We start from the raw sequence: 26654 nt of genomic DNA, 5'->3' as shown, positions 1-26654 counted from the left end.
TGATAATGAGTATAACGATGATGATAATGATAATGATAATGATGATGATGATAATGATAATAATGGTGATAACGATGATGATAATTAAAATGATGATAACAATGATAATGATGAGGATAATGATAATAACAATAATGATGATGATAATAACGATGGCAATAATTATACAATAATAATAACAATGATGATGAGGATAATGATAATAACAATAATGATGATGATAGTAATGATGATGTTGATAATGATGGTAATGATAATGATAATAATAATGATGATGATGATGATAATAACAATAATGATGATGATAAAGATGATGATGATGATGATAATTAACCTTCATAAAGCACTTGCCATGTGCCTGGCAGGCAGGCATTACTATTATCCCTTTATAGGATCCCCCAACTACCATGGGAGGTGGGGCCTATTATTATCCCCATTTTACAGATTAATGTTAATACTCTACCTAAATATTATAATATTTACAATTGTCACAAATATTGCAATACATAAATGTGAGTTATTTAATACATGAATAAAGAATGAAGCAGTCTCTACTCTGAAGGAGAATTCAAATGGGGGAGGCAACAGATACATCTATTAAAAAGTAACACTGGGGGGATTGTTAACTAGATTATAAGGCTGTTGGTACCGGTTTAGTTTAGTCACCAGTTTAGCTAACATTGCTTCTCTCTTCTCAGTTCACTTTCTTTTAGCCTCCTTAAAGACTTTGCTGCCTGGACTCATGCCACTGTGAGGATGCTCTTCACAGAATCTCAAGAGTTAAAAGGGACCTTGGTGGTCATTTAGTTCAATCCACTCAAGAGAAGGAAGCCTCTCCTGGACATAACTGATAAGGGATCATCTTAAGTCATTGCTTGATGACCACTATCTCACAAAATAGCCTGATCCACTTAGATCAAGCCTAAATTTGCTAATTTGTGAGTTCTACCCTTTGGGCTTTCTTAGGATCATGCTTAAAAAAATCTTAGTTCAATGGAACTTGAATTTGATCTTAAAGGATAGTAGGTTTTAATAACAAGAGGGAAAAGTATGGAGAAGAGAAGAAATGAAGATTGTGTGTTGGGGAGAAATAAGTTCTTAGCTAATAAATACCATCATAGCTTTCGTGACTAATCTCCTGTAACTGTTCCTCACATTGCCCCAGGAAACTTCAGTCCCTGAATATTGTGTTATCCCAAGTTCCTGACTTTGCTCACATTGTTCCTTATACCTTAAACATTTTATACCTCATTTTTTGGCTGTTGAATTTCTGCTCAGTCTTTAGAACCCCACTCAAATGCCTAAAGGCACATAGTACAGTGGAAAGACTATTGGATTTGAAGCCAAGAAGATCTGTGTTCATTTTACTATTGATACTTACTAGTTGTGAAATTATGGGCTAGTCACTTAACCTTTCTGTGCCTCTGTTAACTCTATAAAAAAGGGATCATTATATCTGTATTTTATAGGGTGAGGTTTAAGGGCCTTGCAGACTTTATGTTCATTATGATAAGCTTTCATTAATCCCCTATGATAATGATCTTCCTCCTAACATTTTTCCTAATAATGTCTATTAAAGTTTTTCTGTTATTTTGCCTCTCTCCCACACTATATGCTCCATGAAGCAGGAACTATCATATCTACATTTTTTTATGTACCCCCCACCACTGCTATTTAGAAGCTTAAATATTTGTTGAATGAATTTTCTGCTTGTGTCTGTAGTCCTTGCACTTTGCATAGTACCTGATCTGTTTGAAACTCTTAATAAATGCTTCTTGACTTCCCAGGAGGCACTTAAAAATAGCAAAGAGCTTTGCCCCCTATAATGTCCTAGCAATCAAAACTATTTATTGAATAATGTTATGTGCAAAGCACTCTAGAGAATTTAAGAAGCAGAGTAACTAATAACATACATAGAGAATTATAAAACCTCAGAATTGGAGGGCACTTTAGGAAACAGTAACCCACCGTCTTTCTCTACAGGTAAAAAAAGACTAAGACTTAGATAGGATTTGCTTAAGGTCACACAACTTATTAGTGGCTGAATCAGAACTGGTGATCAGATTCCCAGACTTGTAGTTCAGTAAAAGATAAGTAAGGGCCCTAAAAGAATTATTGAATTATCCAAGGTAGACTATAGTAATTGTTGAATTGTATGTTAGCAACTAGACTTGCTTCAGGAAATCAGAACGGGGGAAGTTCCTTGAGGACTAGGGAATTTGGGGAGGCTTCAGGAACTTGAAACTTATATTTTACCTTAAAGGATGGTAGGTTTTAGACAACAGAAGAAGAAACAAAAATGTGAAGAAGAGAAGAAATGAATGTTGTACGTTTGGGGGCAATAAGAAAATTAGGATTAGAGGACTGGATTTGGGTTGTATTGCAAAATGAATTTGGAAAGAATAGGATAGTGTGGAGCACAGTCAGAGGAACTGACAGTTGGAGAACCCACTGTACCTCTTCCTTCTTCAATCCATCTTTGCAAACAACTGCTGAAGTAGTTCCTAAAGCACAGATCTGACCCTATGGCTCTCTAGTGACCCTGTTTCATTTCCAGGATTGAATATATTCAAACTCCTGTTTGACATTTAAAGCTCTTTACAACCAGGTTCTGATCCCCAGGCTTAAACTACCCTTATAGACTCTCTGACTGCTGAAGCTCTTCACAACCTTTCTACCTTTCCGGTCATCTTACCTTTTATTTCCCTTCCTGTTCTCCAAGAGCCTGTGTTGCTGACCTTTTTTCTGTTCTTTACACATTTCACTGACTTCTTCCTATACTAGGAATGCTTTCTTTCCTCACTTATGATTTCTAACCCTGTTGGCTTTCTTCAAGATTCAGCTTAAATTCCACCTTCTATAAGTTTTTTCCTGGTCATGTCCTCTCTCCTGACCCTACCTATTAATTTCCCCAAAGTTTACTTTCCATTTTCACTGTATACATCTTGTATGTAGACAAATCATGTTAGCTCCTGGAGGAGTGGGATCACGCTTTTACCTTTCTCAGTATTTCCAGTATTTAGAACAGCGTTAATATATAGTAACTGCTTAATAAATCTTTATTGACTGAAAAACACCTTTTATGAGGCCTTTCATGATCCCTCTACTCCTCCCCCCAATACCTTATGTTTAGTCATGTACATGTAGTTTTCCTTGATATAAACTCTGAGGGTTGAGACTATTGAATGTTTGCCATTTGGGAGTAGAGACTATTGAATGTTTTCCATTATATCCCCAGCAGTTTAGCACCTGTTACATAATAGGTGTTTAAATACCTGATTGATTAATTCCAGTTAATTGGGTATATCAAGGGGAAGACTATAAACTTATCAAGTTTTTTCCCCAGACATTGGCTTATATTGTGGTCTATTTTTTTGTCATGAACCCTTAAAACACAGGATAAGCTGGGGGGAAGTTGAGGTGTTGGGTTTTTTTTTTAATGTTTAAGTACCTCTTACTACTCCACAGCTAATATGTGTCAGAAGCAGGTCTTAAACCCAAGTCCTCCTGGCTTTGAAGCTTGTTCTTTACAATACCATACTGCCTTTTATGTTGATAGTGGATCTGGGCAAGTTATTTTAACCTCTTAGTTAACTTTCTGAGACTATAGATTGCATAAAAGGTGTTAAACTGCATTGGTGGAGGAAAGTTCCTCATCTCAAGAGTTCCCCATACCAATGAAATTATAGATCCAATTTCTATTGTTTCATCTTGGTATTCTGTGATGAATCCAAGCAAATAAAAACCAGGCATGGAAGAGTCTAGAATGTTACAGAAATTTAGGCAGAAACTTAGAGTACTCAGTACCCTATCAATCTTTTTTAATTCTCCTTAATATACAAGTCAAATTCCATATTTCCTTGATAGTTTGAAATGAATAAGTCACTTGTTAACACACTGTTAAGCTAATGCAATATTTTATTATTACAAATAATATGGTTATCAATATTTTTAACAAATATTTCAATAATTTATTTTTTAACATTCTTTTAAAATGTTGAGTTCCATATTCTCTCCCACCTCTGTACCCCACACACTGAGAAGGAAAGTAATGGGGCAACAGTTATACTTGTGAAATCATGCAAAATATTTACTTATTAACCATAGGAAAAAAAGTCATGAAAAATAAAATAAGAAAACAGTTATACTTGTGAAATCATGCAAAACATTTACTTATTAAGCATAGGAAAAAAGTCATGAAAAATAAAGAAAACAAGAAAATTATACTTCAATTTGAACTTGGGTTCATCAGTTCTCTGCAGTTAGCATTTTTCATCAGGAGTCCTTTAGAATTGTCTTGATCATTTTATTGATCAGTGTAGCCAAATCTTTCAGGGTCGATCCTCATTTTAGCTTTGGTGTTACTGTGTACCACTAACTCCAGATTCTTCTCATTTTACTTTGCATTGGTTCTGTAAGTTTCTGAAACCATTCCCCTCATCATGTCATAATAAAATGCCACAACTTGTTCAGCTATTCCCCAAATGATGAGTATCCCTTGATTTTAAGTTCTCTGTCATCACAAAAAGAGCTGCAATAAACATTTTTTTGTACATAGAAGTCCTTTTTCTTTTTTCCTTTTTTTTTTTAAAATCTCCTTGGAATATAGACCTGGTAGTGGTATTGTTTGGTCAAAAAGTATGCAGTTTTAAGTCTTTGGAACCAGTCCCAAATTGTTCTCCAGAATGGTTAGACCATCACTACTCTACCAAGAGTCCATTAGTTCCTCATTCCCTCCAGCATTTGTCAGTTCTTATAGGTGTGAAGTAGAATCTCAGAGTTGTTTTAATTTGAATTTCTCTAATCAATAGATTTAGAGCATTTTTCCCCTATGACTATAGATAAATTTGATTTTTTCTCTAAAAACTGCCTGTTTATATTCTTTTACCATTTTTCAACTCTTATTTTTATAAAATTGATTCAGTTTTATTCTTAATATATATTTGAGAAATGAGGCTTTTATTAGAGAAACTTACTGTAAAAATGTTATTAATTACCTTTCCTAATTATCCTTATTAATTAGATATATTTTTCTTTTTTCTTTCTTTGAGATCATGATTGTTATTTCTGACCGTTTTTAGTTTAACTTGAAAGTATATCAGATCCAGGGTCAGCTAGGTGGCACATTGGATAGAGCACCCACCCTGGAGTCAGGAGGACCTGAGTTCAAATCCAAATAATTACCTAGCTGTGTGACCTTGGGCAAGTCACTTAATCCTTTGCTTTGCAAAACAACCCCCCACCCCCCAAAGAAAGCATATCAGATCCTACTCCAGCTTTTTAACTCTGTGTCTTTCTGCTTCAAGTGTATCTCTTATAAACAACATATTATTGGATTCTGGTTTCTATAATTCATTCTGCTCTTGACTTCCATTGTATATTCACATTCAAACTTATGATTATTAATTTTTTTCTTCCATTCCATTTTCTTTTTCTTTCTTTTTAAACCCATCCTTCCTCAAAAGTCTATTTTGCTTCTAGTTACTGCCTCCCTTAATCAATCTTCCCTTTTATTATCCTGTCCTTTCTATTATTCCCTTCCCCTCCTATTTTCCTATTGGGTAATTTACATTTCCATAAACAATAGAGAGTGTGTGTGTATGTGTATATTCTTCCCTCTTTGAACCAATTTCTATGAGAATGAGGTTCAATCATTGCCCAAAATACTTCCTCCCATTTTTCCCTACATTATAAAAGTTTGCATACCATTTTTATATAAGAAAATTCCCCAATCTACTTCTCCCTTCCCCTTCTCTTAGTGTTTCCCTTTTTTTTACTCCTTCATTTTTCTGAAGATAATTGCAGTGTAATTCATATCCATGTTCTCTATGTAAACTTCTTTTAACTACCCTAATAATCATGAAGTTCTTAGAAGTTACATATATTATCTTAACTAAATAGGAATAAGAACAGTTTATCTTTATTGAGACCCTTATGATTACTAATTCATATTTACTTTTTTTTATGCTTCTCTTGGGTTTGAATGTCAGTTTTTCTATTCAGGTCTCATCTTTTCATCAGGAATGCTTGACAATCCTTTATTTTTTTCCTGTGAAGGATTATACTGTTTTGCTAAATACAACTTATTCTTGGTTGTAATCTAGCTCTTTTGCCTTCCAGAATATCATATTCCAAGCCCTCCATTCTTGTAACATGGAAGCTGCTAAATCTTATGCTATCCTGACTGTGTCTTCACAATATTTGAATTGTTTCTTTCTGGTGCTTGAAGTATCTTTTCCTTTGACCTGGAAGCTCAGGAATTTGACTATAACATTCCTGTGAGTTTTCATCTTGGGGATCTCTTTCAGGAGGTGATTAGATGAATTTTTTAAAAATTTCTATTTTACACTCAGGATCTAAGATATTAGGACTGTTTCCTTGATAAATTCTTGAAATAAAATGTCTAGGCTCTTCCTTTGATTATGGCTTTCAAATAATCCGATGATTCTGAAATTATCATGTTTTGAAATTTCATGGAGTCATTAGCTTCCACTTGCTTAATTCTGATTTTTAAGGAATTATTTTCTTTAGTGTTTGTACCTTTTTTCCCCCCATTTGGTCAATTCTGTTTAAGTTTTATTCTTCAATGAATTTTTCTGTCTTTTTCACCATTTGTCCTATTTTGCTTTTTAAGGTAGTATTTTCTTCTCTATGCTTCTTTGACAAGTTGTTAATTACTTTAATGCCATCTCATTTGAACTTTGCCACACCCATGTGGGATTGATAGTGTAAGAGTGTTAGATGCAGAAACAGAGGATCACTCAATAAAGATTGATTAACTTGCCCAAGGTCACATAGTAAGTAGCACAGAGAGAGAACTGGAACCCAGGTCCTCTGAGTCCAAATTCAGTAGTCCTCATTATATCACACTACTTCTCTACTACCAATCATTACTCCTGGGTTTTTGCCTACTTGATTCTTTTCACCTTTGCATTCCATGCATATTGTAATTTTTCCTGTACAGTGTCTAGTCTTTATTTTTCTCACTTAAACCCATCTTCTGAAAGATAGCACAGAAGAACATTGCACTTGAAACTAAACTAAATGGTCTTAATTAAGCCTACTTAAAATCCTACTAAATGCCTACTAAAAATCTTACGCTATCCTGATCCTGACTGTGGCTTCACAGTATTTGAATTGTTTCTTTCTGGATGCTTGAAGTATTTTTTTCTTTGACCTGGGAGCTCAAGAATTTGACTATAAAATTCCTGCAAGTTTTGTGAAAATCATTTAACTTCTCTAATCCTCTATTCATCTGTAAAACTAGGGATAATAATGAGTATTCTACTTTCTTTACAGAGTTATGAAGATTAATAAGGTATTGTCTTAGTGCTTTGTAATTTGTAATGTGCAATAGAGATGTAAAGGATCACTTAACATTTTTTTCTGGGTTGCAAATATTCTTGGTTGTGACATATATATATGTATGATAGGACCAATGTATGATTTAAACACCTTTCCATTTTGAGTACTTGTTTTAGTGAGAGCAACTAAGTATGTATAGGTTTGAATCTTTCAACTAATATCCTTTTATATGTTTTTCATTCTTATTTTTCACAGAATATTCCAGAATATGTCCTCCAGAAGCCCGAAAGATTTCATTAAAAGTAAATGGGGATTAAAAACTAGCACTTGTAAATCTGAAACTGAACTCGAGAAGTTTAAGAAGGAAAACGCAGTTCCTAAAATGTCTGAGGAAGAAAATGCAAATGAAAAGGGAAGGCTGTCAGAAAAAGAAAGACACAGACTTCTAGAGGTAGATGGTTTCGACTTTTCAGTATTGTAATTAAATTATATGTTCTGTTCATTTCTCCCCTATCCTATTAACTTCCAGTAGTTCACCTTTGTAACTCATATGAGCAATCTGATGAAAAGGTTGAATAACATTGAGACTGCTTTAGAATATTCCTTTATTTTAAACATATCCAAAGGAATTTTAAGTTTATACATAATTCATTGAAATCATAAGGTATATATCAGATATAGAGTTGTTAGAAGTCATCTTATATAGAACATTCTCATTTTATAAGTGAGAAAAAAAAGTGAGACAAGAGGTTAAATAACTTACCATAAATATTGTGGAAGAACCCAGGTTTTAAAGTGAGATCCTAACTTCAAGTCCTGCAGGCCATCATGATAAAGTTTAGGCTTTGAGTAATGAATGAATTACTTAGTAAGACTCGGAAATATGCAGGACATATATGTTTTATTTACACAGGTACAAAGCTATTGTGTGCATACTGATCCTTAGGGGAAAAACAGCTAACAGGGAGATATACTATGGCTTATAGGGTAACAGGTAATGATGTATGTACTGGAAGGAATGGGGGCTGGAGCAAGCATGTCTAATGGGTTTTGTCAGGATGCTCAAGGATAATTAGCTCAGGTAACAATGTCTCACTTTAGATAACAGTTTGTTATCTTGATATTATTTGTTGGTCCCTCTCCTTATAGGATTCTTTTGGAAGCAGGGCCAGGTTGTATGGTATAGAGTTACCCTAAAAGAAGTTCTCAGAGACTAGGTCTGAACAAAAGAAAGTATTTACTTTTCTTGAGAAAAGGGCAGGAAAACTCACAGACATACCAAGAAAGTGTCTCAGAGAGCCATGTTAAGGCAAGGTGAAGCAAGTTTATATAGACCCTAACCATAGTACCCTCTCCCTAACACCCTTCTCCTTCAACCCTCGAGTGGGTCTCCAGAGGTACAGTCTGCTCACAGAAAATCTACCCCAGCAACAGACATAAAGAAAAGAATGAAATGTTTTCATAAAATTTTTCTCACCAGGTGGTGAGGTAACTTAAAGGGTCCTACTTACTTTCATAATTATCTTAACTAGAAAGAATGGGATCAGAATGTTTTCCCTGTCAACAAAAATAGTCTTATTGCAAAACAGGAGGCCCTGGATCTCTCTTGTAATGCAAAGTTTTCTTGACAAAAATGTTTCTTAAACCTGAGAGAAAATTCACCAGGAACTTTCCCACTCAAAGTTCTATCAAGTTGGTAAGATTTGGGTATCCAAGATAGTTTTTATAAACCTAAGGCCTGGTACAGGGATATAAACTTTTCCCAGGGCTGGAGCAAGACAGTTTTTTCTATCTCGGGAAAAATAGGATCAGCATAGAAAGGCACAAATTTAACTATTTGCTCTCTGCATCAATTATAAATTATATATTATTATATATTATTATGTTTTAGAAATGACTTACAGAATCTTTATCTCTACTAAGAAACCTAGTAAATTTCTTTCTAAATGTCTTCCATAATGTCAATACTTCACTATCATTTACATTTAAAATGCATTTAACCATATTTAATTGTAAGATATGGTTTTTCTTTTCTAAAAGTTTGAATGAATTAATTTGTATTTAACATTTTCATTATCAGCCATTTTCATATTTAAAGTACTTGACTTTTCCTAAAACAGATTCAGAAACATATCAAATCATTGTCATGATCAGATTCTGGTTCAGAGATAAGAGGGACACAAAAGTTTATTACACTTCTCCAAGTGGTCTGAGTTCCAGAAAGGAACTAAAATGACTAATAGAGGGATATGCTATAATTTAACTAGGGAAACTAGAAATGGTGTAATGTGCTAAAAGGGATTGGAGTATGTGTAAGCATAGTTTAATGGATTATGTCAGCATGCTCAAGGATAGTTAACTCTATTTGGCTAACAGTCTTGTTATAGCAATATTCTTTGTTTTCCTTTAGTTTCTACCTCTTTGTATAAGATTCTTCCAGCACCAGGTGGCCTGTCTAGCAGGCAAGATTCAGGGTACCCCAATAGTTTTTTTAACCCAATGTGCCTGGTTCAGGGAGATAAACTTTTCAGGATGGTATAAGACAGTTTTTTCTGTAACATAACATTCCAGGTGGGCAGCTAGGTGGTGCAGTGGATAGAGCACCGGCCCTGGAGTCAGGAGTTCCTGAGTGTGAATTTGGCCTCAGACACTTAATAATTACCTAGCTGTGTGGCCTTGGGCAAACCACTTAACCCCATTTGCCTTGCAAAAACTAAATAACAAAAAACAAAAAAACCCATAACATTCCAGGATACACAAATGGTCTTATTTTATTACCAAAAGGTCAGCATAGAAAAGCAAGAATTTAATTATTTGCTAGCATAATATTTTCTCACTGCCTAGCATTTCCTCTACATCATCTTCACTTCACCTCACATCAGAATTCATTTCAGATTATTTAATTAACAATGTGAAAATTTCATGTAATTATTTAGAAAATTTCATGTAACATATCTTATTATACCATAGATTATTATGAATTTGGATCATAACTTTAGGGCTGCAGAAAACTAAAAGAGCATTGAGTCCAACCCCCTTATTTTACAGATGAGAAAACTAAGGCTCACAATCATGACCTAGTAATGTTCAAGGCAGGATTTGAACTCAGTTCTTCCTAAATCCAGTGCTTTCTTCACCATATTGCTTCTCACATCTTGGCTTCCTTCTAGATAGTCTTGATACTTTTCCCAAGACTATTTTAAGTAAAGTTCTTATAAAATTCTAATTTATAAAAATTAGCTTTTTTAACTTTAGGAAGGGGAAGTTAGTTGGGATACTCTAAATATCTTCAAACCCTTTCAAGTCTTTGAAGACAGTAAAATTGCCTTTTTGTTTTCTTATTGTGTTTCTGATTTTTCTGCATAGACTTAATTAAATCCCCAAATTTTCTATTCTTGTATGACATGACCCATTCTTGCATTTCCAGATTCATTTTCCCATTCCTTTGAATATACTTTAGTTTAGCAATACTTTTTTTTAAAAATTATAGTACCCATGCATAAAATACTTGTGAGTCAACCTACTGAAGTATACTCATTACCTATATAGATTCAACTACAAGATGTTCCTGAAAGAAATGAACAACTTAAATGGCTGAGGGAATATTCCTTACTCATGATTAGACCATGATAATACAAAAAAATGATATTATTGAAGGTAATTTGTAGATTTATACCACTCAAACTACCAAAGGAATATTTTATAAAGATGGATAAAATGATAATTTAGAAGTGACTTTCAATCTAATCTAAATTTGAAAACAGGTTGTCTTCCTTCACTTGATCTAATCCCAAGTTAGCTTTCCCACACCATACTTTACACAACTGATATTTTTAATCGAGTTGATTACTTGTATTTATTGTGTTAAGTTATATCTTTCAGTTATGAATCATGATCATGTCACTTATAATAAGATATTTTAAATGGTCAAAATATTTAAGTGTAATGCTTATGTTCTTATGTTTTGAATAATAAATGGGTAATTGCTAGATGTAGCTATTCCTGTTTGTTTGCTATCATTACAAATTTAATAGAATGTCTTCTATCATTTCAATTAATAAAAATGTTGAACAGACTAGTACCATGGATAGAGTCCTTTGACACTACAGGCATTAATATGTCAATACTCAACATGTTAAATGTGAATACAGTTATCAGTAGGTTGTCATCAGCAGCAATTTTGTTTTTTCCAATTTGACACAGAAACTTTGAAATATAAGATCATTTATATAACTTAGTTTTTACTCTCCTTTTGTTATTATTCATATACTAAAGAAGACAAGCCTTCTTGGTTTTTTCTTTTCTCAACTAGCGACCTATTTTTGAATTAATTAGTCCAGAAGGGGAAATGGGGAAAATGTTTCTATAGCTAAAGGAAAAGCTACTGTTGTTATAACTTCCTTTAAATAGAAACTTCCACCTATTTACCTTTCTCTAGTTCTTTTCTAATTAAATAAAGAGGAATGATTTATTCCTGGGAATTGAGGTAAAAAAATTAGAATTGCGAAGTTCTTGGCTTTATGTATGAGATTATATTCTAATAACTCATATCTATTTCCTTACATATTTTTCAAATTAAAAATTTATTGTGGTACTAATTGAAAACTTTATGGTGACATTCATTATTTGGTCTTCATTTTGACATTTGTTTGTATCACATTGTTTATCTTGTTGTTTGATTTAACTTTGCAGTAAGATTCTTACTTTTTTCCTATCTAGAAAATATTTAGCCTTGAAAATGAAAAGGAGAAGAATAGTTATCATCTGGCGGAGAAAGAGAATGAAATACAGCGATTAAAAGACAAGCTGAATTCTAGAAGTAGCACCAGTTCATTACTGAATCAGTTAGAAGAAAAAACTACAGAGGCAGAAAGGAGAGAAAAACTTTTAAAGTCTTTGTCAGAAGAGACCGACATTCTGAAAAAGCAGTTGTCTGTAGCAAACACAAGACTTTCAGAACTTGAAAGCAAAGCCAATGCACTTCATTTATCACAGGTACTTAAATTTAAACAAGAACTTAGCATATGAATTTTAGTTCATAATCTAATAGTCTTAGAAAATGTATTTTGTAATTATAGAGTAACCATAATAAAGAATATAATAGAGATTATCTCATTACTTAGTTATTAGTTTCCTTATAACTTGAAACTAATTTCTTGAAACTGATTTCAGCAACCATTTCTTTTACCCCAAAATTATTCTTGCTGAACAACTCATTTGTTCATTTTCACATAAAAATGTTTCAGAATCGATACTGTATGAATGAGACATATATTGCTCCTGAGAATTTGAATAATTTAATTGAAGTGCATGGAAGAAATTAAATATTACTGTCTTGAATGAATGCTTGATTTTGAGAGTTTTTCTTTTCTTTTTGAGAGTGTTTTTCAATATGCATTGGTCACATGGAGACAAATAGATTTTATGTTGTTTCTATTTTATTTAGCAATTCTTTTGCTATTAATGTGTTTTAATTCATTTGTTTTTCCAATAACATGCAACAATAGTTTTCACAAATCATTTTTTGGCAAGGTTTTGAGTTTTTCATTTTCCTCCCTCCTTTTCTTTTCTTTCCTCTCCTCCTTGACAGAAAGCTAACTAATATGGGATCTATATGTGGAATTATGCTAAACATAGATTCCTTCCAAATGGAAGGGAAAAAACCATTAGCAAGAGAAAAAAATGATATAATACATAAGACAGTTTTTATGAAGATAGTGAGCTTTGGTCTGCATTTGAACTCTACAGTTCCTTCTCAGGATATGGATGGCATTTGCTATCACAAGTCTGAACTACTCCATCATAGTTGATCATCACCTAGTGTTGTTGTCAATGTGTAATGTTCTGGTTCTGTTCATGTCATTCAGCATCAGTTCTTGTAAGTCCTTCCAGTCTTTTCTGAAATCCTGTCTCTAATGATTTTTTATGAAACAATAGTGTTCCATCACATTCATATACCACAATTTGTTCAGCTACTCTACTCCCCAATTGATGGATATCCCCCTCAATTTCCAATTCTTTTGCTATTAATGTTTTGCATACATTACATTTTTCTCTTTTTACAACTGCTGGCCTGGGTGTTACGTAAGTCCAGAGTTAGCTAGATCTTTAAAAAAATCAGTCTATAGAAATCAAACCAAAATATTTGAATGTAAAATGCAAATATGAACTTTTAAATAGAAATTCTAATTTAGTCCCTGCATGGATTTTATAGTACTGATATTTGAGAGGTAATATAGTGTGGTGGCTATAAAGTCAATCTTAGAATCAGGGAGACCTGAATTCAAGTCTTCTCTCTAGCATATACTAGCCCATATGACTAATAATTCATCTAACCTCTCAATTATCCAACTCTCTCTAAAATACTAGCTTACACATGCATTGCTGTATGATCCTGTGGAGGGATTTCCCTACATTAATGGAATCACAGTTCCACACAAATTTTAAAAAGTCAGCTTTTTCAACCAGCATTGTATCTAGAAGTAATCTCTCCATTCTTATGCATTATCTTTGGTCTCCTTATCTGTTGTTATTTTACTTTGTTACCAAGGTATCATAGTTAGATACAAAATAAAATATAAATAAAATAAAAAATAAAATATGGAGTAAAGTATATAGAGCAGAGCCTTTAAAAAAAGTTTTTGAGCTTTTTAGTTAAAAAATGAAGTTTTTATTACTAAATCTTGAAGAACTAAAATAGATTTCCATTACTGACTTTTTATGATCTAACTTGAAAATTTAACTTTTTTTTAATCATCATCTATATAGTTAACAAAGTTATAAATAGACTTTTGGAATGAAATTTAAAAAAATAAGGTGTTTTCTGTCTTTGACATGACAATTTAATGTCTCTCAAAAGATACTTAAATTGTGCAGTGATTTTCATTTGGAGGAAAATCTTTAGGTTTTTTTGTGACCTATTTACTAGGAAGTTTGTTGTTCTGGTGGACTTCAGAGCAGCACAACATACCTGTAGAAAACTGCTTTAGCCAATATACTTAAGTCTCCAAGAGATCCTTATTCTACCTGCTCACTGCAATACTTTTATGTCGTGATGGTTTCTCAGAATATGGCAGACTGAGAAGTAAAGGTGCCTTTAGGCATGTGGAAATATACTAGATAAATTCATAAACTTTTGCTTATTAGTTTTAGCAGCTAATAACTTTGATTTATTTGTAGAGCATGGCTTCAAGTTTCACTGAAACATCTGTGACAAATATTCATGCAGTGGAAATACAACTGAAAGACGTAAGTTTAATGGACCTTTTCCTTTTGATGAGTTCTTTGTTTAAAGGGGAGTTTACATTCTATGGCAATTGCTGATGAGCTAGCAGAGTTAATTTTTATAAGACCACCATGCTGGTCTTGCTCCATGTAGCATAGAGAGGTTTATAAAGTTTGTCTGTTGCCATTAGTGGTTACCCAAAATTTCCCTTTCCCTAAAGAGTTCTATGCCTTCTATAATACAAGTTAATTGGGAGAATCTGTTTTTATAAGTTATCCTTTTATCTTTCACCTATGTATATTTTAATATATTTTATACTTGTCTCATTTTAAGATTTATATTTCGTAACTTGAAAAATGATTTAATCTTGTAATTCTTAGTCATAAAATGAAAAAAATTATGAAGAAAGTATGTCTTGCTCTTAGTCATATGTGATTTTATTCTAGTATCACACATGTACTTAAATAATATTTGAATAATAAAATTGTATTTTTGCATGACAATAAATTATACATGATTATTAACATAAAATGAATAAACTACAGAGACCACTGAATTTATGTTTATAGACCATCTTTTATTGCTTTGATATTTAACACATGAGGGTTAATAATAGCATGATTTGATTTATCAGACCAGCAGTTATCATTTGAGACAGAAAAAGTCTTTTAGGATTTCTGCTTTATTCTGACCAGTTAAGTACACCTTCTATGAAGTAAACCTTCTATGAAGTGGTTTTGCATTCTCAAAGGAAAAATGGAATCAATATACTTCACTGTCAAAAGAGTCACAGTGGAGCAGCCCATCCTTTTGTCAAAGTGCCTCTTCTAGAGCTAATTGAATCTTTCTGTTGCTATTTGGGTCACTCAAAACATTTATTGAAGTGGAATGGAATGTCATAGAATACCATCATTAACAGTCATAGATCATTGCCAGGAAAATATTGGTATTAAAAGTGAATTTTTGCAACAGGAACAGGTTGTGATCTTAGAAAACACTATGATTTTCCAAATGTAATCTAGATTATCTTCTTCCTGTTCATATGGAGCAACTCATTGACCATCATGATCACCCAAGATTGCCTATTCAGTTGTCTTTGTTTTTTATCTACTTGCGTGAACTACTAACCTCTCAAATAGCCATGGATCATATTTAGGAGGTTCTTTAACACTTCTGAACTTTATACAATCACCACAATATTAACAACAAACTGGTACAACTGACAAACATCTTTAGCTATGAAAAATTGCTTCAGTTTATGTTTTGTGTGGAACATCATCTATGACACTGTCAATAGTCTTTTGGTGAGGGTGGCCAGGTGGCATAGTGGCACTGGAGTCAAGAGTACCTGAGTTCAAATCTGGCCTCAGACAATAATTACCTAGCTGTGTGGCCTTGGGAAAGTCACTTAAGCCTATTGCCTTGGAAAAAACCCCTAAAAAAAGTCTTTTGGTGAGTATGTTTCCCTGATTCTTGCCACATTTAAGGTTCATATTCAGGAGTTGTTTGTATAATTCCATGTATCCTGTCCTCTCCTATGATCTTTAAAATTTTATTGAGGCCTTTTGATGTCACTAGCTCCATTTTCCAAAATCCTCTCTACTACCCCCAATCTTCTCATGTCAAAAAACTAAGCCCAACTGACTGATAAAAGGATAATAACCAATAGCATATGCAATAAATATTTGTCACTACTAAGTGACAAGTAAATCTGCCACCATCTCACCATCCCACTCCACCCCTTACCTCTCTTCTCTGAATTCTTAACTGAAAAGAGAGGGGTATTTTTTTTATTATCTTGGTTAGATAATATTGTTTAACCAATTCAAGTTCACTTGCCTTTTAGTGTTTTATTTTTTAATTTATGTTATTTAATTAGTTATATACTCCTGCTTCTACTTTCTTCATTCTGCATCAGCTCATATATTTCAATATTCCTCTGAATTCTTACATGTTTAAGCATAGTTATTATATTCCATTCCACTTATGTATTTGTTGAATTTGTTGAATCATTCACTAATCAGTGGGTACCCATTTACTTTCCAGTTTTTTTTGCTACCATTAAAAAATACTGCTTTTAGTATTTTTATATATATATATATGTATGTATGTATATATATACATATATATATGTATATATATATATGGGACCTACTTTGAAAAAGCATCAGTTAGGTGCTTATTCTATGCCAAACACTAGGCATAGAAATACTTAAAGATAATTTCTGCCCTCAAGGAACTTTCATCCTAAAAGGGAGAGATGGTACATTATGAAGCATCTAAGTAGTAGGCACCTGGCCTGGTCTGACTTCAGCTGTGTGATTCTAGGCTAGTCACTTAACCTCTCTAGGTTTCTCATCTGTTAAATGGGATAGAGATTTAATAATTGTTTATTGTTTGATTAATGGCAGCATCCAAGTTTGTTGTAAGGATCAAATGAAATAATCATTGTAAGGTACTTAGCTTGCCACATGGCTTGATAAATGTTAGCCAGAATTAATTATTTAAAATTTTTATTATTCTAAAGGATTGATGGTCAGGGATGGGCACTTTGCTTTGAAAAGTTTCAGGAATGGTGATTGGAGCTCTAGGGGAGTAGATTGAGAGGTTAGTGATTTTTTTCATAGTTCTAAATATTCTCCACAACAGTTAGGCCAATTGACAGCACCATCCATCAGTATATTAGTATGACTATTTTCACATATTCCCTCCCAATATGAATTTGTTTTTTATCATCCTTGAGGAGAACTCTCATACTTGTTTTAGTTTGCATTTCTTGTATAAGTAACTCGAAGAAGTTTTTCCCCTCATCATGGTTGCTGTTCTTTTGAGAATTTTGTTCACATCATTTGACCACTTATCTAGAAAGGGAGTAGTCTAATGAGTTTACAGCAATTTCCTGTAGATCTTTTATGTCAGAAAATTGATGTAAAGTTTTCCTATACCCACTCAATAATTTTCTCCTGAGTTTAGTGTCATTGATTTTTGTTCCTGGATGAGCTTTTTAATTTTATATAGTAGGAATTCTCTTTTATGTAACTCAGGAATTTCTTATGGCATAGGAGACAATTTGTAGGAGGAAAATACTATGGTTTTTTCTTGCACTAAGGAATTAAATTGTATTTTTGTAATCAGCAAACACACAGCAAGGTATCTACATTGTTGGTAGGTGCTTACCTAGATATCACCATCATATATCTTTTACATTATTTATTCTGCCCTGCATCTCTCATTATATTCCAGAAGTTTCTTGAGATAAGTTTCTTTCTTTAATTAACTTTTTTTTTAAAAAAAAATAACTAGATTTTTTTATTGTACTGAGAAATTGTTGTCCAGAGTCATTATTTGGTCTGGTTTTTTTTAAACTTTTATCTTTTTTTATTTTATTTTATTTTATTTTTTTAGGTTTTTGCAAGTCAAACGGGGTTACGTGGCTTGCCCAAGGCCACACAGCTAGGTAATTATTAAGTGTCTGAGACCAGATTTGAACCCAGGTACTCCTAACTCCAGGGCCGGTGCTTTATCTGCTAGGCCACCTAGCCGCCCGTGGTCTGTTTTTTGATATTTATTTTGAGAGCATGTTCTATCTCCTTTGCTATCTAAACTGGCAATGACTTCTCCTACCAGAAGGGTCCTATCACTGATTTCCCTTTATTTGAATATCAACAGCAGGAACATACACACACAAACATAAACTCATAAAATTTAAAAACCTATGAAGAAAGTAGGATAGGAATACAGTTTCTATTGTTGACCATTCACTTATACCGTTAGCTATTTAGACTGCAATTTTTCACTCTACAGTTCTCTAAAAGTTCTTAAATAATTCCCAGTAACGTTTTTGTAAGACAAGGTTAATTCGTGGGAGGCCTTTGGTGTACTGATACAATCTTCGAATGTTGGTAGTCTGACTCGCATAACTAACATCACCTTTGAAGGTTTAGTAGCATTCTTTTTCTGTCTAGGACCACTAATCTATGTAGGGTCACACAATTCTCTAGTAGTCTGGAGTACAGTTTTTTGTTTTGTTTTGTGACACAAGAAATAGAAAGCATTTTATTTAGCTGCACTTTTAATTACCTGACTCCCATTCATCTATATCTATAAGAATTAGTTCTAGATCATAGCCACTTAAGAGGAAAGAAAGACAAATGAAGACTTGGGGACTTCAGTTTATCATTCTTGAAGTGACTAGGTAGGCCTAGATCACCTCTAAGGTCCCTTTCTTTTGGTCTGTGAATCTGATTACAGAGATAACCATGGTGAGAAGATATTCTTCTTTTCTAGAAAATACCACCATCTTGTGGCCTTTTAGAATATTGCTTTTCAAGATTTTTAAATCATTATGTATTTTAGTAGCATATGTGTATTATTGCCTCAGTACATCACCCATATGCTAGTTAAAGGTCAGACAAAACTCTATATTGTTTGAAAGTCAATTCTTAGTAAGGATCAATATCAAGGACATCACTCTCAGTGAAGGACTCTTGGAATATCGCACTGCCTCTCAAGTGTACTCAGTTAAAAGCTTTACAGAAAAGTTGCAAGATGACAGGGGAACTCATCTTTAATCACTTATATATACAGTTAACACGTTTGCTGATAAATAAATCATTGAATCAATATTTTTGGTTATCACCACACCTAGATTCTCCAGATTCTGGAGTATGGGTATTCAACCTTACAGCTCTTCTGGGCCTTGTTGTTCAATAAAAATTTGTCAAGGGTTACAAATAGAACTGAATATTTTTTATAACTACAATGTAACTCATTACTAACGCATTTAATAATAAAATGTAACAATGTAATAAAGTATAATTTTAAAAAGGAATGAGTATAATAAAACATTTACTTTTTAAAGAAAAAATAAAATCATGACATTTTTTCTTTTGGTTTTCGCAAGGCAATGGGGTTAAGTGACTTACCCGAGGTCACACAGAGCTAGTAATTACTATTAAGTGTCTGGGGTCAGATTTGAACTCAGGTACTCCGACTCCAGGACTGGTGCTCTATCCACTGTGCCACCTAGCCGCCCCTAAAACATGACATTTTTTTAAAAGATTTTATTTATTTTGAGTTTTACAATTTTTCCCCTAATCTTACTTCCCTCCCCCCACCCTCCACAGAAGGCAATTTGCCAGTCTATATTGTTTCCATGGTATACATTGATCCAAATTGAATGTGATGAGAGAGAAATCATATCCTTAAGGAAGAAACGTAAAGTATAAGAGATAGCAAGATCAGACAATAAGATAACAGTTTTTTTCCTAAATTAAAGGTAATAGTCCTTGGTCTTTATTCAAACTCCATGGTTCTTTCTCTGGATACAGATGGTATTCTCCATTGCAGACAGCCCTAAATTGTCCCTGATTGTTGCACTGGTGGAATGAGTGAAAACATGACATTTTTAATGTTAACAATAAACCTATTTTTTTGATACCAGTGCTTCTATATCTGGTTTGATAGAGGTTGTAGTGATGTGAAGAATATTTTCAAGATGCTCATCTGAAATTTTTGTTCTATTTTTACTTTTTGTATGCATTATACAGGAAAAAAAGTTACTTGTAAACATATGTACAATCCAAAAGAACCGTCATGAATAGGACATGTTCATAAAATGCCAGCTATTTTTCTTTAGGCAATAAAGTTAATTGAATAAACTTTTCTTTAAGTTGCATATCTGATTGCAACTCCATTCTATTTACAAGTTGCCTTGTATTGATGTCAGCTGAGAAGGTAGTAGCAAATATACTGAAGTGCTTTTGGTGTTTTCCATAATCTTGAAATCTGTTCTCAAACTCTTGTGACAAAATAGCAATTTAGCTAACTGTTACAATTACAATGAGTTATATAATGTTTTAAAATATTCTAATTCCTTTTTGCATATATTTTGTTAAAAAAAAAACAAACTCCAGTAGTCTGTGAGACCGCACAATGTTAGTTTAATGATAAAGTTGAGTCGTGTTAGTTAAGGGTTCAGCTGGTCCATGAAGTTGCAATGTTAGCCCATTTGCTCACCATGCCTTCATTTTCTGTTTACATGATTATGATTATGCTGCATGAATGTGCTTTAAGGGCCACACCACAATTGGATGCATCTGATCTAGAGGGATGGTGCCTAATTATCAAAATATTTAGTTCCAACTGAATCATCCACTGTAGAGTTCATGTATAAGCTCCTTCGTGCTTTTTACCTAGTCAGATGTAAACTCTATTTATATTGTTCCCCAAAGAAACAACTCATTGAAGTAGATTCTTTCTTTGGCTTTGTGATCTTTTTTAAGAAAAAAGTTAAGAAATTTTGAATCTAGTTTTAGGCATGCCTCAGCCATTCAAAGATATGGGTGACTAGTTCTATAATTTAATGCTCACTGTTTTGCCACACTTGATACAGTGGATAGTCCCAGAACTGCTCTAGCTTAAGACCAAAGGACTCAGAGTGAGTTAGATCTTCAATACTGAGTCTATTCCCTTGCTTTTGGAGATAATAATACTGACGTCCATAGTGATTTGAACAAGAATACACCAGCAATAATTTGGACATAAGTCCCCAGACTCCAAATCCAGTTCTTTTCTTTCTACAATACCATTCTACCTCTTCTGATAATCAAGAATCCTAAGTTCAGACAATTATAGTATTAAGGGATAAAAAAAAGGTAATAAAGCTGAAGCAAAGCATTACCAGATTTCAAATTATTCTGGAATGATAATTATCAAAATATTTATTATTTGTTAAAAAGCAGAACAATGAAATAGGATTTGCAAAAGAAGATATCAAACAGAAGACTAGTGACTCCCTGTTTAATGGCAAAGGAGTTTAGCAGAAAATGGTTTTAAACCAATATCTAGTATATCACAATAAGCTCCAAATGGATGTGACAACATGTGTAAGACATCATGAAAGAATTAGGGAACAAAAGACAGTACCTTGGCTAGGGAAGATAGGACTTATCTTAATTGGCAAATTAGTCCCTAGGAAGTATTGGAAGTCAGATCAATTCTCACTCTGTAAGCTCAGACTCAGAATTGTAAGAGGGAACTCCCACCATTTATTTAGTTAAAAACACATCTGAGAAGGAAAACCCTCTAATATCCTCCAAAATGTCTATGTAGCTTTTCCCCTGGAGACATTTATGATGGAAAGTTCATTACCATTTGAGAATTTGTATTTCACTTTTGTTCAAATATGGTTGTAAGGAAGTTTTTCCTTATATGGAGCCTCTATGTAGCTTCCTCGTATTGCTCCTAGTTATGCCCTTTATATTCAAATAAAACAAGTTCAGTCTGTCCTCTCTATGACAGCCTTTCTGTTTTGTCCCTCTAAATCTTTAAATAATTTAAAAATTCTCAAAATATTGCCAAACTGAAAATATATTAGATACAGTATGGCCAATACGGTACAATCATAACTTCCCTCATTCTGGATAATCTGCTTTAATTGTTATATATTAAGGCAGCGTAAGATAGCATTCACTTTTATGGCTGTCATGTCACCTGTTGACTCACACTGAGCTTTCAATCCAATAAAACTCACATCTTTTTTACACAAACTTTTTAAAATCATACTGCCTCTGTCCAGTTGATTTTTTTTTAGGGTTTTATTTTTTGGAAGGCAATGGGGTTAAGTGGCTTGCACAAGGTCACAAGCTAGGTAATTATTAAGTGTTTGAGGCCGGATTTGAACTCAGATACTCCTGACTCCAGGGCCAGTGCACTCTCCACTGCACCACCTAGCCACCCCTCCAGTTGATTTCTTAACTACAGTGTAAATCTTTATATTTTTCTCTACTCAATTTAAATTTATTAGATTTATTAGAGTCCATCATTCTAACATCTTTTTACATTTCCTATCATTCAATAAATTCAGCAATTAAAAGAAAATACAATACTAATTGGATAGATTTCCTAGCTTTGTGTCCTCTGCAAACTTGACAAGTAATTATATCATTATTCAAGTCATTGAAAAAAGATGAACAGAATAGAGCCAGATGCCAGTGACATTCCACTATTTTCTCCAACTTGATATAGATCTGATAATCACCACTTCTTGGGTCTGATCATTCAACTAGTTTCAAATGCTTCTGATTATTATACTTCAGTCCCTACTTCTCCATCTTGCCCATTAAAATCTCATGAAAGACTTTATTAGATTCTTTGCTGAAATTTAAATATGATTTGATTTCCCTTATAATTGTAGTAAAAAGGAAATGAATCAGTCTGTTGTGACTTGTTCTCAATGAACCCCCACATAAACTTGTAATCATCACCATTTCCTTTTCTCCATGTTCATAAATTGTCTCTAATGTGTTCTAGAATTTTTCCAGGAATCAAAGACAAATCCACTAGCCAGTCTTGAGGGGGAGAAACCCACCCTTCAATTCTCTTCTCTCCATTCCCCCACCCCCATCCCCTACCATATTTGTGTACAAGTGAAATCAGGCAGTGTGATTAGAAACTTGTATCAGGACACTTGAGTCCAATCCTGCCTCTTACCAACCTTGGACAGATCTTTATGCCATAAACAATACCATAGAGATTTATTTATTATTAGATGAGTTATGATCTATGGTCTATATTTATTTTATTTTATTTTTTTAGGTTTTTGCAAGGCAAATGGGGTTAAGTGGCTTGCCCAAGGCCACACAGCTAGGTAATTATTAAGTGTCTGAGACTGGATTTGAACCCAGGTACTCCTGACTTCAAGGCCGGTGCTTTATCCACTATGCCACCTAGCCACCCCTATGGTCTATATTTAAAGAAGAAATTCCCACACTGGGAACTCCTTATGTTAGCACAATCATATATCCTCATTTTCTCACCTCACGGAAATCAGCTCTGGAAGTGACTAAGCATGATCAAAACTATGTAATAAGAAAAATAGATCAATGAAACAAGGTAAGAAAAAAGAAACTATTGAATAGGAATTCAGTGACTCCCTCTTTAACATGAAGGCTGGGAAAACTGCAAAGCAGTTAAGCATAAACTAGGTTTAGACAAACGTTTTTACATCAAACTTCAAGAATAACCTGGAAGGATAGAAGAAAGGAAGGAGAAGGCACATTATTCTGACTTGATGATGTGTGTAGTGAATATCATGAATTAAATTTATGTGTTCATAAGAACCTCATATATTTTAGTACCAGCTGATAGAGCCTCTACTTGTCCAAATAGCTCCTTTAAAATTATTCATCTCTCAGTAGTACAGCCATTCCCTCCTTCAACCACAGTCTATTCACCCTTTTCCCAAAATGTGATGCCCAGGACCCTAGGGTAAATAGAAGGGACACATTTTTCATAACTACTAACAGAAGAACCTACAGCATGTATTCTCCCTTGTCTATAGCAAATATAGCTCTAAGTTTTAATATGATAATTGTTCTAAACAATAAGAAAAACAATTTTATCTTCGCATAAACTTTTATTGATGATATCAAGATACACATTTCATCTACAGATGGTTTGTACATTGGTTCCATTTTACAAGATTTTCTTAGTAATTACTATTGTCAAACAGGAGCCTTGAAAAAGATCTCACAGCTACACACCCGTATTTGTACATCCCTATTTGTTTAGTTCACTAATGCCCTTGTGAATTCATCACACTGTTTCCTATAACAGTATTTGTAAAAGCTTGACTATGAATCACATGATGTAATACAATAAATGTCATATTTTTATAAGGTTCTGAAACCTCAGAGTCATCTTCAATTCCTGTTTTCCCTTCCCCTGTCTAAGGTCTAATGATTCAGCTTCAGCAGTGTCTCTTAAGTCTGCTCCCTCCTATTCCATTCTCATTGTTATCCCTTGATATATATAAGTCTTGGCAATTGATTGAATGTAGGGATGAGGTAGAGGAAGGAATCACTAACTCCCCGGCTTTAAGACTTGGGAACTGAATTGATATTGATTTAAATAACAGAAATAGAGAAGTAAGGAGGCTTGGAAGGAAAGATTACTTTTGAACATATTGAATACGAGGTATTGGGAAGGAGAAATGGAGGACTGGAACTTTGATTAAGAGGTCAGAAAAAGATAAAGATTTGGTAGTCACATAGATGCTTGTGAGTAGACAGTAATTACCAAGAGATAGATATATAGAGGGGAAAGGATTGGAGTCAGAATAACAATTCACAATTCCAAAATATTTTAAGTTGTGCAAAACCTACCATTAGGTGGAAAGGGAAAAATGTGATTTTACCCATTTTACAGATGAGGAGGTTAAATTTCAAGAAATTATGTGATTTTTCCTTTGATCACAAATAGTAAATATCTAAGGTGGGATTTGAACTTAGGTCAACCTGACTCTTAAATCTTTCTAACCACTGTGCCCTATGATCATTGAATGCTCACATTTGGAGCATGGAAGAAGGAAGAAGAGTCATCAGAGGAAGCAAGTGAACCAGGAGAATGCACTATCACAGAAGTAAGGGAAAGGAGACCCATTTCAAAGAGAGATGTTACAGATGTTACAGAGGTGCTAACTCTGAAGGCAAAGAAAAGGCCATAAGCAATAAAAAGATTACTAGTAACTTGAGAGTAGTTTCAGTAAAACAAATCAGAGTAGAAGCCAAATATCAATAGATAGCAAGGTTGTGTATCCAAGTGACTACAGACTACTCTTCTAGAAGTTTAGTGGAGAGTGGAGGGAAGAGGAGGTATCTAGGATTTGGAGGATTTTTTTTAGGTAGAAGGAAGGGAGAATATTAGTAAAGAAAAATTGAAGATGTAAAAGATTTTAGAAGATGAAGATAGACACCTTTTAGTCAATAGCAAAGGAAGAGGGCAAGTGAAGATTTAGATAAAGATTTAGGGTGCTGTGAATAAAGAGAAGGAGTTATTACTAGAGATAAGAGACAAAATTGACAGAATTTTAGAAAATGATTGGACATGTGGGGAAGAAGGAAAAGATAAATCCCCATGGTTTCCAATCTGGGTTCTAGTGGAGATGGTAGTACTAACAAAAGAAATAGGAAAAATTTGAGAGTTGCTTTAGAGGAAAATAAGATGGATTTGGTTTTAGACATGTGGAGATTGAAATGCCAGTGCAACAGTAGTGGGGAGGGAGGTCTAGTCGGTAAGACTGGAGATCAGGGGATAAATTAGGAATGGATAAATAGATTTAGGAATCATCTTTAGAAATGATTGAATCCAAGGGAATGGACGAGATCACCAAAGTAGAAAGAGACAGGGTCCAGGTTAGAGCCTCAGAAAATACTCTTCCTTAGATGATGGGAGATGGCTAAGGCACCATGGAGGATCAGTCAGATTGTAAGAGATGAACCAGGAGAGAGCAGTGCCGTGAAAGCCCAGAAGGGGAGAGACTATCCAGGAAGAGAAGGAACCATTGGTTTCAAGAGCTGCATTTAGAGCAAGAAGAAAAGGTATTGAGAAAAGACCACAGGATTCACCAAGAGATTAACAGCAGCCTTTGAGAGAATAGTTCCAGGAGAATGGTGGACTTGGAAGCCAGATGACAAAATGAACCAGAGACAGGTTTGACCATTTAGCAGTGAAAGTGAGAGAGCTGAATGGGCCCTTACCATGTCCCTCACTTTGTGCTAAGTACTGGGGAGAGAGACACAAAAGTGAGACATTCTTCAAGAAGCTTATAGTCTAAAAAGGGAAGACAGCCTACATAGGGGAATAGTGCCCAAAGAAATCTGAAAAACAAATTTTAAAATACAACAAATATCATTATATTTTATAAAATTCTGAACCTTGGAGTCATTTTCAATGCCTGTTTCAATGCTCCTCATCTAAGGTTTAATGATTCACCTTCAACAGTGTCTTTTAAGTCTGCCCCCTCCTTCTGAAAATTTGAAAAATCACAGGGATGATAAGTGGAGCCATAGAAGAATTGACTGAAATATTTTCTAATAGATCATAGGATTATTGCTATAGAACTGGAGGCACCTTGGAGACTTATCTATCTCATTAACTCATTTTGCAGTTAAGTAATCTGAGGTTCAGAGAGGTCAAGTGACTTGTCCTAGGTCACACAAGTAGTAAGTAATAGAGTCAGGATTTGAATGCAGGTGCTTTTTCCAGTGTTCTTCTCCCCTACACCATATTATTTCTCTTGAGTAATGACAGTAGCAATTTAATTATGGTTCTAGAGGTGGAG

At 33.8% G+C, this 26654-nt stretch overlaps 1 protein-coding gene across 1 annotated transcript in view; it reads left to right on the top strand.

Moving 5' to 3' along the window:
* The window catches only part of LOC141521137 (centrosomal protein of 55 kDa-like), a 43617-nt gene that overhangs the window by 1094 nt on the left and 15869 nt on the right, over positions 1-26654 (top strand). Inside the window, 3 exon segments of the mRNA XM_074233351.1 lie at positions 7561-7756; positions 12025-12300; positions 14485-14553. Coding sequence (XP_074089452.1) covers positions 7574-7756; positions 12025-12300; positions 14485-14553 — 528 coding nt within the window. The 5' untranslated portion in view covers positions 7561-7573.

This window comes from Macrotis lagotis, chromosome 4 (assembly GCF_037893015.1).
Source record: "Macrotis lagotis isolate mMagLag1 chromosome 4, bilby.v1.9.chrom.fasta, whole genome shotgun sequence".
NCBI lineage: Eukaryota > Metazoa > Chordata > Mammalia > Peramelemorphia > Peramelidae > Macrotis > Macrotis lagotis.
The sequence above is the reverse complement of the archived record's forward strand: the minus strand, read 5'-3'. Positions and strand labels throughout refer to the sequence as shown.